Source organism: Zonotrichia leucophrys, unplaced genomic scaffold (assembly GCF_028769735.1).
Source record: "Zonotrichia leucophrys gambelii isolate GWCS_2022_RI unplaced genomic scaffold, RI_Zleu_2.0 Scaffold_149_112214, whole genome shotgun sequence".
Lineage (NCBI taxonomy): Eukaryota > Metazoa > Chordata > Aves > Passeriformes > Passerellidae > Zonotrichia > Zonotrichia leucophrys.
Window position 1 is genome coordinate 34,723 of NW_026992354.1, and position 14,063 is coordinate 48,785.

A 14,063-nucleotide genomic window follows, 5' to 3' on the forward strand; every position below is an offset into this window, starting at 1 on the left:
TGGGACAGGTAATGCCCAGGTGAGTGACCAGGTGAGACAGGTGAGCCTGCAGGTAATGGCCAGGTGAGCACCTGCACCTGCTCAAGTGTGGGACAGGTGGGACAGATGTATCCCAGGTAACTCAGGTGTAACTCAGGTGTATCTCAGGTGTATCCCAGGTAACTCAGGTGTGTCCCAGGTAACTCAGGTCTATCCCAGGTGTATCCCAGGTAACTCAGGTGTAACTCAGGTGTATCTCAGGTGTATCACAGATAATTCAGGTGTATCCCAGGTAACTCAGGTGTGTCCCAGGTGTAACTCAGGTGTATCCCAGGTAACTCAGGTGTATCCCAGGTGTATCCCAGGTTACTCAGGTGTGTCTCAGGTAACTCAGATGTAACTCAGGTGTAACTCAGGTGTATCCCAGGTAACTCAGGTGTGTCCCAGGTAACTCAGGTGTAACTCAGGTGTGTCCCAGGTGTATCCCAGGTCACTCAGGTGTGACTCAGGTAACTCAGATGTAACTCAGGTAACTCAGATGTAACTCAGTGTATTCCAGGTGTATCCCAGGTCACTCAGGTGTGACTCAGGTAACTCAGATGTAACTCAGGTGTAACTCAGGTGTATCACAGATAACTCAGGTGTGTCCCAGGTAACTCAGGTGTATCTCAGGTGTATCCCAGGTAACTCAGGTGTATCTCAGGTGTGTCCCAGGTAACTCAGGTGTATCCCAGGTGTATCCCAGGTAACTCAGGTGTAACCCAGGTGTGCTTCACCCGCAGCCAGGCGTGCCCGGTGTGACGGCTCCGAGCTGGCCTCGCTGCCCCGGTGCCCTCGAGGACTGCTGGGTGTGTCCCAGTGTGTCCCAGGTGTGTCCCAGGTGTATCACAGATAACTCAGGTGTATCCCAGGTGTATCCCAGGTGTATTACCTGGCCATAAAGGTAACTCAGGTGTGTCACAGGTAACTCAGGTGTTAATTCAGGTGTATCTCAGGTGTATCACAGATAATTCAGGCATGTCCCAGATAACTCAGGTGTGTCCTAGGTGTATCCCAGTAACCCAGGTGTAACTCAGGTGTGTCCAGGTAACCCAGTGTAACTCAGGTGTGTCCCAGGTAACTCAGGTCTATTCCAGGTGTGTCCCAGTAACTCAGGTGTGTCCCAGTGTAACTCAGGTAACTCAGGTGTGTCCCAGGTAACTCAGTCTATCCTAGGTGTATCACAGATAACTCAGTGTATCCCAGGTGTATCCCAGGTAACCCAGGTGTGCTTTGCCCACAGCCAGGCGTGTGCCCGGGTGGTGACGGGCTCCGAGCTGGCCTCGCTGGCCCCCGGTGCCCTCGAGGAGCTGCTGGGTGTGTCACAGGTGTGTCACAGGTGTGTCACAGGTGTGTCCCAGGTAACTCATAACTCAGGTGTGTCCCAGGTAACTCAGGTGTGTCCCAGGTGTATCCCAGGTTACTCAGGTGTACCCAGGTGTATCTCAGGTAACCCAGGTGTAACCCAGGTGTATCCCAGGTAACTCAGGTGTAACTCAGGTGTGTCCCAGGTAACTCAGGTCTATCCCAGGTGTATCCCAGGTAACTCAGGTGTGTCCCAGGTGTATCACAGATAACTCAGGTGTGTCCCAGGTAACTCAGGTGTATCCCAGGTGTATCACAGATAACTCAGGTGTATCCCAGGTGTATCCCAGGTAACCCAGGTGTGCTTCACCCGCAGCCAGGCGCGTGCCCGGGTGGTGACGGGCTCCGAGCTGGCCGCGCTGGCCCCCGGTGCCCTCGAGGAGCTGCTCCGCGCCCACCCCGAGATGGTTTTCGCCCGGACCTCGCCCCAGCAGAAGTTGGTCATCGTGGAGAGCTGCCAGCGCCTGGTGGGCACACCTGGGCACACCTGGGCACACCTGGGCGTGCCCACAATGTCCCCCGTGTCCCTAAATCCCCATTTTCCCCGGTTTTTCCCTTTTTTTTCCCATTTTTCCCCAATTTTTCCCATTTTTTCCCATTTTTTCCCCAATTTTTCCCATTTTTTCCCCAATTTTTCCCATTTTTTCCCCATTTTTCCCATTTTTCCCCATTTTTTCCCCCATTTTTTCCCTGATTTTTCCCCAATTTTTCCCATTTTTCCCTTTTTCCCCCAATTTTCCCCATTTTTTCCCCAATTTTTCCTTTTTTTCCCCCAATTTTTCCCAATTTTTCCCATTTTTTTCCAAATTTTTTCCCATTTTTTTCCCCAATTTTTACCCATTTTTCCCCCAATTTTTTCCCATTTTTCCCCAATTTTTCCCTTTTTTTCCCCAATTTTTCCCAATTTTTCCCCAATTTTTCCCATTTTTCCCCCATTTTTTCCCCAATTTTTCCCATTTTTTCCCCATTTTTTTCCCCAATTTTTCCCATTTTTTTCCCCAATTTTTCCCCTTTTTCCCCATTTTTTTCTCCATTCTTCCCCCAATTTTTCTCCCAATTTTTTTTCCATTTCTCGGCCGTTTTTCACCCGATTTTCACCCAATTTTTTTTTTTGTTTTTACCATTTTTTAAATAATTTTCCCCCAAAATCCCCATTTTTTCCTCAATGTCCCCAGTGCCCCCAACATCCCAAATTCCCCCCATTCTTCCCCCAATTTTCCCCCCATTTTTTCCCCATTTCTCGGCCATTTTTCACCCATTTTTTTTTGTTTTTACCATTTTAACCATTTTTTTACCACTTTCTCCCCTTTTTTCCCCAAAATCCCCATTTTTTCCTCAATATCCCCAGTGCCCCCAACATCCCAAATTTCCCCCATTCTTCCCCCAATTTTTCCCCCATTTTTCCCCCATTTCTGGGCCATTTTTTCCCAATTTTTTTTCCATTTTTCGCCTGATTTTCACCCAATTTTTTTTTGTTTTTACCATTTTTTAAAATAATTTTTCCCATTTTTCCTCCATGTCCCCAGTGCCCCCAACATCCCAAATTTCCCCAATTTTCCTCCTCATTTTCCCCCCATTTTTTCCCCATTTCTCGGCCATTTTTTTCCCAATTTTTTTTCCATTTTTCGCCTGATTTTCACCCAATTTTTTTTTTGTTTTTTACCATTTTTTAAAATAATTTTCCCCATTTTTCCTCGATGTCCCCAGTGCCCCCAACATCCCAATTTCCCCCATTCTTCCCCCAATTTTTCCCCCTTTTTTCCCCATTTCTCGGCCATTTTTTTCCCAATTTTTTTTCCATTTTTCGCCCGATTTTCACCCAATTTTTTTTTTGTTTTTACCATTTTTTAAAATAATTTTCCCCATTTTTTCCTCAATGTCCCCAGTGCCCCCAACATCCCAAATTCCCCCCATTCTTCCCCCAATTTTTCCCCCATTTCTTGGCCATTTTTTCTCCCAATTTTTTTTTCCATTTCTCGGCCATTTTTCACCCGATTTTCACCCTTTTTTTTTTGTTGTTTTTACCATTTTTTAAATAATTTTCCCCCAATTTTTTCCACAAAATCCCCATTTTTTCCTCAATGTCCCCAGTGTCCCCAAACCCCCAATTCCCCCTGTTTTTCCCCCATTTTTCCCCATTTCTCGGCCATTTTTATCCCAATTTTTTTCCATTTCTCGGCCATTTTTCACACCCGATTTTCACCCAATTTTTTTTGGTTTTTACCATTTTTTACAATAATTTTCCCCCAAAATCCCCATTTTTCCTCAATGTCCCCAGTGCCCCCAACATCCCAAATTCCCCCCATTCTTCCCCCAATTTTTTCCCATTTTTTCCCCATTTCTCGGCCATTTTTCACCCGATTTTTTTTTTGTTTTTACCATTTTTAAAATAATTTTCCCCCAAATTCCCCATTTTTTCCTCAATGTCCCCAAACCCCCAATTCCCCCCATTCTTCCCCCAATTTTTCCCCCATTTTTCCCCATTTCTCGGCCATTTCTCGCCCGATTTTCACCCCGTTTTTTCTGTTTTTCCCCGTTTTTTCCCAAATTTCCCGTTTCTGGCCCCAAAGGGCGCCATCGTGGCGGTGACGGGCGACGGCGTGAACGACTCGCCGGCGCTGAAGAAGGCCGACATCGGCGTGGCCATGGGCATCGCCGGCTCCGACGCCGCCAAGAACGCGGCCGACATGATCCTGCTCGATGACAACTTCGCATCCATCGTGACAGGGGTGGAGCAAGGTGAGGAACACACCTGAGATACACCTGGGCACACCTGGGCACACCTGAGATACACCTGAGATACAGCTGGACAGGTGTGGGACACACCTGGGCACACCTGGGCACACCTGGGATACACCTGAGATACACCTGGGCACACCTGGGACAGGTGATCCTGCTGGACGACAACTTCGCGTCCATTGTCACGGGGGTGGAGCAAGGTGAGGAACACACCTGGGACAGGTGAGAAACACACCTGGACAGGTGAGGAACACACCTGAGATACACCTGGGTACACTTGAGATACACCTGGATAGGTGAGAGACACACCTGGGCACACCTGGGCACACCTGGATAGGTATGGGACAGGTATGGGACAGGTGATCCTGCTCGATGACAACTTCGCTTCCATCGTGACAGGGGTGGAGCAAGGTGAGGAACACACCTGGGCAGGTGAGACACACACCTGGGCACACCTGGACAGGTATGGGACACACCTGGGCACACCTGGGCACACCTGAGATACACCTGGGCACACCTGGACAGGTATGGGACACACCTGGGCACACCTGGGCACACCTGGGCACACCTGGGTACACCTGGGGCACACCTGGGCACACCTGGGTACACCTGGGGCACACCTGGGTAGGTATGGGACACACCTGAGACACACCTGGGCACACCTGGGGCACACCTGGGCAGGTGAGAAACACACCTGGGCACACCTGGGACACACCTGGGCACACCTGAGACACACCTGGTACAGGTGAGAAACACACCTGGGCACACCTGGGACAGGTGAGAAACATACCTGAGATACACCTGAGACAGGTATGGGACACCTGGGCACACCTGGGCACACCTGGATAGGTATGGGACACACCTGGGCACACCTGGGTACACCTGAGACAGGTGAGACACACACCTGGGCACACCTGAGACAGGTATGGGACAGGTGAGACACACCTGAGATACACCTGGGACAGGTATAGGAACAGGTATGGGACAGGTGAGACACACCTGGGACAGGTGACCCTGCTGGATGACACCTTCACACACCTGTCCTTCCACACCTGGGCTGTCCCTGCTCACCTGGGGAGGATCTCACACCTGGCCCTGCACACCTGGAGGGGTCACACCTGTACCTGTCCCATACACCTGGGCACACACCTGTCCATATCTCACCTGTCCCTCACTTGTCCATATCTCACCTGTCCATATCTCACCTGTGTCTCACCTGTCCATGTCTCACCTGTCCATGTCTCACCTGTCCCATCTCACCTGTCCATGTCTCACCTGTCCCTCACCTGTCCATCTCTCACCCGTCCATATCTCACCTGTCCCACACCTGTCCCTCACCTGTTGCCCTCACCTGTCCCATCTTACCTGTCCATGTCTCACCTGTCCCTCACCTGTCCATGCTCACCTGTCCATGCTCACCTGTATCTCAACTGTCCCATCTCACCTGTCCATTCTCACCTGTCCATATCTCACCTGTCCCATCTCACCTGTCCATATCTCACCTGTCCATGCTCACCTGTATCTCACCTGTCCATATCTCACCTGTCCCATCTCACCTGTCCCATCTCACCTGTCCCATCTCACCTGTCCATATCTCACCTGTATCTCACCTGTCCCATCTCACCTGTCCATATCTCACCTGTCCCTCACCTGTCCCACCTCACCTGTCCAGGCCGGCTGATCTTTGACAACCTCAAGAAGTCGATCGCGTACACGCTGACCAAGAACATTCCGGAACTGACCCCGTACCTGATCTACATCACGGCCAGCGTGCCCCTCCCGCTGGGCTGCATCACCATCCTCTTCATCGAGCTCTGCACCGACATCGTGAGCAACACACCTGGGCACACCTGGGCACACACCTGGGCACACCTGGGCACTCACCTGGGCACACCTGGGGGGGAGAAAATGGGGAAAAACGGCGAAAATTGGGGGAAAATCGGTGGAAATTTGGGGAAAATCGGTGGAAATTTGGGGGTTTTGGAGGGGAAATTGGGGGTCTGGGCACACCTGGGCACACCTGGGCACACCTGGGCACACCTGGGGGGGAGAAAATGGCGAAAATTGGGGGAAAATCGGTGGAAATTTGGGGTTTTTGGAGGAGGAATTGGGAATTTGGGCACACCTGAGAGGGGTAGGAACACACCTGGGCACACCTGGGGGCACCTGGCACACTGGGCACACCTGGACACACCTGGGGGGGAAAATTGGGGAAAATGGGGGAAAATCGGTGGAAATTTGGGGTTTTTGGAGGGGAAATTGGGGATTTGGGCACACCTGGGCACACCTGGGCACACCTGGGCACACCTGGGGGCACAAAAATGGGGGAAAACCGTTGAAAATTTGGGGAAAAAATGGTGAAAAGTGGGTAATGTGGGCACACCTGTGCCCACCTGTGCCCACCTGTGCACACCTGTGCCCACCTGGTGATACATGGGGGTATCTGTGGCACAACTGGGCATAGAGAAATGGGGAAAAATGGCCAAAAATGGGTGAAATTTTGGTTAAAAAAATGGGGATTTTTTGGGGTTTTGGGTTACCTGTGCCCACCTGTGCCCACCTGTGCCCACCTGGTGATACATGGGGGTATCTGGGGGTATCTGTGGCACACCTGGGTGTAGAGAAATGGGGAAAAATGGCCAAAAATGGGTGAAATTTTGGTAAAAAAACGGGGATTTTTTGGGGTTTTGGGTTACCTGTGCCCACCTGTGCCCACCTGTGCCCACCTGGGCAGTTCCCCTCGGTGTCCCTGGCCTACGAGCGCGCCGAGAGCGACATCATGCACCTGCGGCCCCGCAACCCCCGGCGCGACCGCCTGGTCAACGAGCCCCTGGCGGCCTACTCGTACTTCCAGATAGGTGAGGGGCACACCTGGGCACACCTGGGCACACCTGGGCACACCTGGGGGAGCCTGGGGGAGCCTGGGAGGGGGTGCGGGGAAAAAACGGGGTGAAAATCGGGTGGGAAATGGGGATTTTGGGGGGTTTGGGGATACCTGGGCACACCTGGGCACACCTGGGCACACCTGGATTTGGGGGTACGTGGATGATGGAACACCTGAGGTGTCACCTGTCCATGTTCCACCTGTCCAGGTGTATCTCAGGGGGGTTGGTGTCCATATCTCACCTGTATCTCACCTGTCCATATCTCACCTGTCCATGATGTCTCACCTGTCCCATCTCACCTGTCCCAGGTGTATCTCAGGGGTGTTCATGACCATGTCTCACCTGTCTCACCTGTCCATGTCCCACCTGTACAGGTCTATCTTAAGAGGCTTGGTGTCCATGTTCCACCTGTCCATATCTCACCTGTCCCATCTCACCTGTCCATGATATCTCACCTGTATCTCACCTGTCCCACCTGCCCAGGTGTATCTCAGGGAGGTTGGTGTCCATATCTCACCTGTCCAGGTGTATCTCACCTGTCTCACCTGCCCAGGTGTATCTCACCTGTCCCATCTCACCTGTCCATGTCTCACTTGTCCATGTCTCACCTGTCCCCATGCCCAGGTGTATCTCAGAGGGGTTGGTGTCCATATCTCACCTGTCCATGATGTCTCACCTGTCCCATCTCACCTGTCCATGTCTCACCTGTCCATATCTCACCTGTATCTCACCTGTCCATATCTCACCTGTATCTCACCTGTCCATATCTCACCTGTCCATGTCCCACCTGTATCTCACCTGCTCAGGTGTATCTCAGGGGGGTTGGTGACCATATCTCACCTGTGTCTCACCCGTCCATATCTCACCTGTCCATGATGTCTCACCTGTATCTCACCTGTCCAGGTGTATCTCACCTGTCCCACCTGTCCCATCTCACCTGTGTCCCACCTGTCCATGTCCCACCTGTCCATGTCTCACCTGTCCCTCACCTGTCCATATCTCACCTGCCCAGGTGTATCTCAGGGGGGTTGGTGACCACGTCTCACCTGTCCCACCTGTCCGTGTCCCCCCTGCCCAGGTGCCATCCAGTCCTTCGCGGGTTTCACCGATTACTTCGTGGCCATGGCCCAGGAGGGCTGGTGTCCATATCTCACCTGTCCATGTCCCACCTGTATCTCACCTGTCCCACCTGCCCAGGTGTATCTCAGGGGGATTGGTGTCCATGTCTCACGTGTCCCATATCTCACCTGTCCTTATCTCACCTGTCTCATCTCACCTGTCCATTCTGTCCAGTCTCACCTGTCCCCGTGCTCAGGTGTATCTCAGAGGGGTTGGTGACCATGTCTCACCTGTCCATGATGTCTCACCTGTCCCACCTGTCCATGTCTCACCTGTCCCATCTCACCTGTATCTCACCTGTCCCATATCTCACCTGTCCATGTCCCATATCTCACCTGTGTCTCACTGTGTCTCACCTGTCCATGATGTCTCACCTGTCATGTCCACCTGTCCTTATCTCACCTGTCCCACCTGCCCAGGTGTATCTCATGGGGTTTGGTGTCCATATCTCACCTGTCCGTATCTCACCTGTCCATATCTCACCTGTCCATATCTCACCTGTCCATATCTCACCTGTCCCATCTCACCTGTCCCCTGTGCCCAGGTGTATCTCAAGAGAGTTGGTGACCATATCTCACCTGTCCATGATGTCTCACCTGTGTCTCACCTGTCCCACCTGTATCTCACCTGCCCAGGTGTATCTCACCTGTCCCATCTCACCTGTTCCATCTCACCTGTCCATGTCTCACCTGTCTCACTGTATCTCACCTGTCCGTGCCCAGGTGTATCTCAGGGGGGTTGGTGTCCATATCTCACCTGTGTCTCACCTCTCCATGTCTCACCTGTCCATGTCCCATATCTCACCTGCCCCATATTTCACCTGTCCATCTCACCCGTTCATGTCTCACCTGTCCCACCTGCCCAGGTCTATCTCAGGGGGTTGGACACATATCTCACCTGTCCATGATGTCTCACCTCTATCTCACCTGTCCAAATCTCACCTGTCCTACCTGTCCAGGTGTATCTCAAGGGGGTTGGTGTCCATATCTCACCTGTCCATGATGTCTCACCTGTCCCATCTCACCTGTCCGACCTGCCCAGGTGTATCTCAAGAGGGTTGGTGACCATATCTCACCTGTCCCATCTCACCTGTGTCTCACCTGCCCAGGTTTTCTCACCTGTCCCACCTGTCCCACCTGTCCAGGTGCCATCCAGTCCTTCGCGGGTTTCACCGATTACTTCGTGGCCATGGCCCAGGAGGGCTGGTGGCCGTACCTGGTGCTGGGGCTCCGCCCCCGCTGGGAGGACGCGCACGAGCAGGAGCTGCAGGACAGCTACGGGCAGCAGTGGGTGGGTGTGGCACACCTGGCACACCTGGGCACACCTGGGCACACCTGGGGGCGCAAAAACGGCGAAAATTTGGGGAAAATCGGTGAAAATTTGGGGAAAATCGGTGAAAATTTGGGGTTTTTGGAGGGGAAAATGGGAGTTTGGGCACACCTGGGCACACCTGGGCACACCTGGGCACTCACCTGGGGGCGCAAAAACGGCGAAAATTGGGGGAAAATCGGTGAAAGTTTGGGGAAAATCGGTGGAAATTTGGGGAGAATCGGTGGAAATTTGAGGGTTTTGGAGGGAAAATGGGGATTTGGGCACACCTGGGCACACCTGGCACACCTGGGCACACCTGGGCACTCACCTGGGGGCAGAAAAACAGCGAAAATTTGGGGAAAATCGGTGAAAATTTGGGGAAAATCGGTGGAAATTTGGGGAAAATCGGTGGAAATTTGAGGGTTTTGGAGGGAAAATGGGGATTTGGGCACACCTGGGCACACCTGGGCACACCTGGGGGCACCTGGGGGCACAAAAATGGCAAAAATTGGGGGAAAATCGGTGAAAATTTGGGGAAAATCGGTGGAAATTTGGGGTTTTTGGAGGGAAAATGGGAGTTTGGGCACACCTGGGCACACCTGGCACACCTGGGGGCACCTGGGCACACCTGGGGGCAGTAAAACAGCGAAAATTTGGGGAAAATCGGTGAAAATTTGGGGTTTTTGGAGGGAAAATGGGGATTTGGGCACACCTGGGCACACCTGGGCACACCTGGGCACACCTGGGCACACCTGGGCACACCTGGGGGCACAAAAATGGCAAAAATTTGGGAGAAATTCAGTGAAAATTTGGGGAGAAATCGGTGAAAATTTGGGGTTTTGGGAGGGAAAATGGGAGTTTGGGCACAGCTGGGGGAGAGGAAATGTGGAAAAACACATTAAAAAATCATGGGAAAATCGGGGAAAAATGGGAAAAATTGTGGAAAAAATGGGGAAAAATTGTGGAAAAAATGGGAAAAAATTTCTGGGAAAATTTCTGGGAAAATTTTTGGGAAAATTTTTGGGAAAATTTCTGGGAAAACGGGTAAATTGGTCTCACCTGTGCCTACCTGGGGGAGAGGAAATGTGGAAAAACACATTAAAAAATCGTGGAAAAATCAGGGAAAAAATTGAAAAAATCGTGGAAAAACGGGAAAAATTGCGGGAAAATTGTGGGAATTTTTGGGAAAACGGGCAAATTGGTCTCACCTGTGCCTACCTGGGGGAGAGGAAATGGGGGAAAATTTGGGGGGAAATTGGGCACACCTGGGGGTGGGAAAAAACACAAAAAATTCATGGAAAAATCGGGTAAAAAATGGGAAAATTTATGGGAAAATTGTGCAAAAAATATAAAAATTTTTGGAATAAAAAAAAGGGAAAAATTGGGAAATTTGGGCTCATCTGGGGGAGAAAAAATGTGGAAAAACATAAAAAAATCATGAGAAAATTGGGGAAAAATGCAAAAAAATCAGGGAAAAAAAGGGGGAAAAAATGGAAAAAAATTTTGGGAAAAATTTTTGGGAAAATTTCTGGGAAAATGGGTAAATTGGTCTCACCTGTGCCTACCTGGGGGAGAGGAAATGTGGAAAAACACATTAAAAAATCGTGGAAAAATCGGGGAAAAATGCGAAAAAATTGGGGAAAAATTGTGGAAAAAATGGAAAAAAATTTTGGGAAAAATTTTTGGGAAATTTTTTGGGAAAACGGGTAAATTGGTCCCACCTGTGCCTACCTGGGGGAGAGAAAATGTGGAAAAACACATTAAAAAATCGTGGAAAAATCGGGGAAAAATGGGAAAAAATCGGGGAAAAATGGGAAAAATTGCGGGAAAAATGGGGGAATTTTTGGGCAAACGGGCAAATTGGTCTCACCTGTGCCCACCTGTGCCCACCTGTGCCCGCAGACGTTCGAGCAGCGGCGCTACCAGCAGTACACCTGCTACACCGTCTTCTTCATCAGCATCGAGATGTGCCAGATCGCCGACGTGCTGATCCGCAAGACGCGGCGCCTGTCGCTGTTCCAGCAGGGGCTCTTCAGGTGGGCACACCTGGGCACACACCTGGGCACACCTGGGGGCACACCTGGGGGCGGGGAAATGGGGAAAAACGGCGAAAATTGGGTGAAAATCGGGTGAAAAATGGGGTTTTTAGGGGGAAATTTCAATTTTTGGGCACACCTGGGCACACCTGGGGGTACCTGGGCACACCTGGGCACACCTGGGCACACCTGGGGGTGGGGAAATGGGGAAAAACGGTGGAAACTGGGTGAAAATCGGGCGAAAAAACGGTGAAAAAATGGGGTTTTTAGGGGGAAATTTCAATTTTTGGGCACACCTGGGGGTACCTGGGCACACCTGGGGGTACCTGGGCACACCTGGGCACACCTGGGGGTGGGGAAATGGGGAAAAACGGCGAAAATTGGGTGAAAATTGGGTGAAAAATGGGGAAAAAATGGGGTTTTTAGGGGGAAATTTCAATTTTTGGGCACACCTGGGCACACCTGGGCACACCTGGGCACACCTGGGGGCACACCTGGGGGCGGGGAAATGGGGAAAAATGGTGAAAATTGGGTGAAAATCGGGTGAAAAATGGGGTAAAAATGGGGTTTTTAGGGGGAAATTTCAATTTTTGGGTGCACCTGGTGAAAGCAGGGAAATGGGGAAAAATGGCAAAAATTTGGAGAAAATCGGTGAAAATTTCGAGAATTTGGAGACACCTGGGCACACCTGGGGGTGGGGAAATGAGGGAAAAATGGGGAAAATTTGGGGAAAAAATTTGGTGAGAATGGAATGGAAATTGAGTGAAAATTGGGGGATTTTGGGAAACCTGGGGACGCTAAACCAGGAGGAAAATGGGATAAAAATGGGGAAAAATGGGATAAAAATGGGTTTTTTTTGAGGGGAAATTGGGAATTTGGGCACACCTGGGCACCCCTGGGGGTGGGAAAATGGGGAAAAATGGGGAAAATTTGGGAAAAATCGGGGAAAATTTGGGAAAAATCGGGGAAAATTTGGGAAAAATCGGGGAAAATTTGGGAAAAATCGGGGAAAATTGGGGAATTTGGGCACACCTGGGCACACCTGGGCACACCTGGGCCCTTTGCAGGAACCGGACCCTGCTGGTGGCCATCGTGTTCCAGGTGTGCATCGGCTGCTTCCTCTGCTACTGCCCCGGCATGCCCAACGTGTTCAACTTCATGCCCATCAGGTGGGCACACACCTGGGCACACCTGGGCGCACCTGGGAGGGAGAAAATGGCAAAAACTGGGGGAAAATCGGTGAAAATTTGGAGAAAATCGGTGAAAATTGGGGTGAAATAGGGGAAAATTGGGGGGTTTGGGCACACCTGGGCACACCTGGGCACACCTGGGCACACCTGGGCAGTGCCCAGACACACCTGGGCACACCTGGGCACACCTGGGCACACCTGGGAGGGGATCAATGGAAAAAACTGGGTGAAAATTGGGGGGAAAATGGGGATTTCAGGGGGTTTGGGCACACCTGGGCACTGCTCTAAATACACCTGGGCACACCTGGGTACACCTGGGCACTGCTCTAAATACACCTGGGCACACCTGGGCACCACCCTGACACACCTGGGCACACCTGGGGGCACCTGGGCACTGCTCTAAATACACCTGGGCACACCTGGGCACACCTGGGCACACCTGGGCACCCCAAAAGACATGTGGGCATTGCCCTAAATACACCTGGGTACACCTGGGTGCCACCCTGACACACCTGGGCACACCTGGGCACCCCAAAAAACCACCGGGACACTGCCCTAAATACACCTGGGCACACCTGGGTACCACCCTGACACACCTGGGCACACCTGGGCACCCCAAAAGACACCTGGGCACCTCCCCCAATACACCTGGGCACACCTGGGCACCACCCAAAGCGACCTGGGAACACCCAAAAACACCTGGGCACACCTGGGGAACACCTGGGCACATCTGGGCACTGCCCCAAACACACCTGGGCACCCCCTAAATACAGCTGGGCACCCCTAAAAACACCTGAGGCACACCTGGGCATTGCCCAGACACACCTGGGGAACACCTGGGCACACCTGGGGAACACCTGGGCACACCTGGGCACTGCCCCAAACACACCTGGGCACCCCCTAAATACAGCTGGGCACCCCTAAAAACACCTGGGCACACCTGGGCACACCTGGGGAACACCTGGGCACACTTGGGCACACCTGGGCACTGCCACGAACACACCTGGGCACCCACTAAATAATGATGGGCACCCCTAAACACACCTGAGGCACACCTGGGCACACCTGGGCAGTGCCCAGACACACCTGGGCACACCTGGGCACAGCTGGCTCTCACCTGGCTCTCACCTGGGCAGGTTCCAGTGGTGGTTGGTGCCGATGCCCTTCGGGCTCCTCATCCTCGTCTACGACGAAATCCGGAAACTCGGAGTGCGGAGACACCCGGGCAGTGAGTGGCACACCTGGGCACACCTGGGGGCACCTGGGGGCACCTGGGGGCACCTGGGCACTGCCACACCCTCACCTGTCCGGGTTCTCTCCACCTCCAGGTTGGTGGGATCGAGAACTTTACTACTGAGAACACCTGGGCACACCTGGGCACACCTGGGCACACCTGGGAC

At 52.1% G+C, this 14,063-nt stretch overlaps 1 protein-coding gene across 1 annotated transcript in view; it reads left to right on the top strand.

The window, feature by feature from the left end:
• Positions 1-14,063, top strand: part of ATP4A (ATPase H+/K+ transporting subunit alpha) — a 39,440-nt gene extending 25,377 nt beyond the window's left edge. Inside the window, exons 15-23 of the mRNA XM_064737989.1 lie at positions 1,700-1,850; positions 3,954-4,122; positions 5,795-5,949; positions 6,857-6,980; positions 9,271-9,416; positions 11,340-11,473; positions 12,541-12,642; positions 13,800-13,891; positions 13,992-14,063. Of these exons, the coding sequence (XP_064594059.1) occupies positions 1,700-1,850; positions 3,954-4,122; positions 5,795-5,949; positions 6,857-6,980; positions 9,271-9,416; positions 11,340-11,473; positions 12,541-12,642; positions 13,800-13,891; positions 13,992-14,020 (1,102 nt within the window). The 3' untranslated portion in view covers positions 14,021-14,063. The remainder of the gene's footprint in view (positions 1-1,699; positions 1,851-3,953; positions 4,123-5,794; positions 5,950-6,856; positions 6,981-9,270; positions 9,417-11,339; positions 11,474-12,540; positions 12,643-13,799; positions 13,892-13,991) is intronic.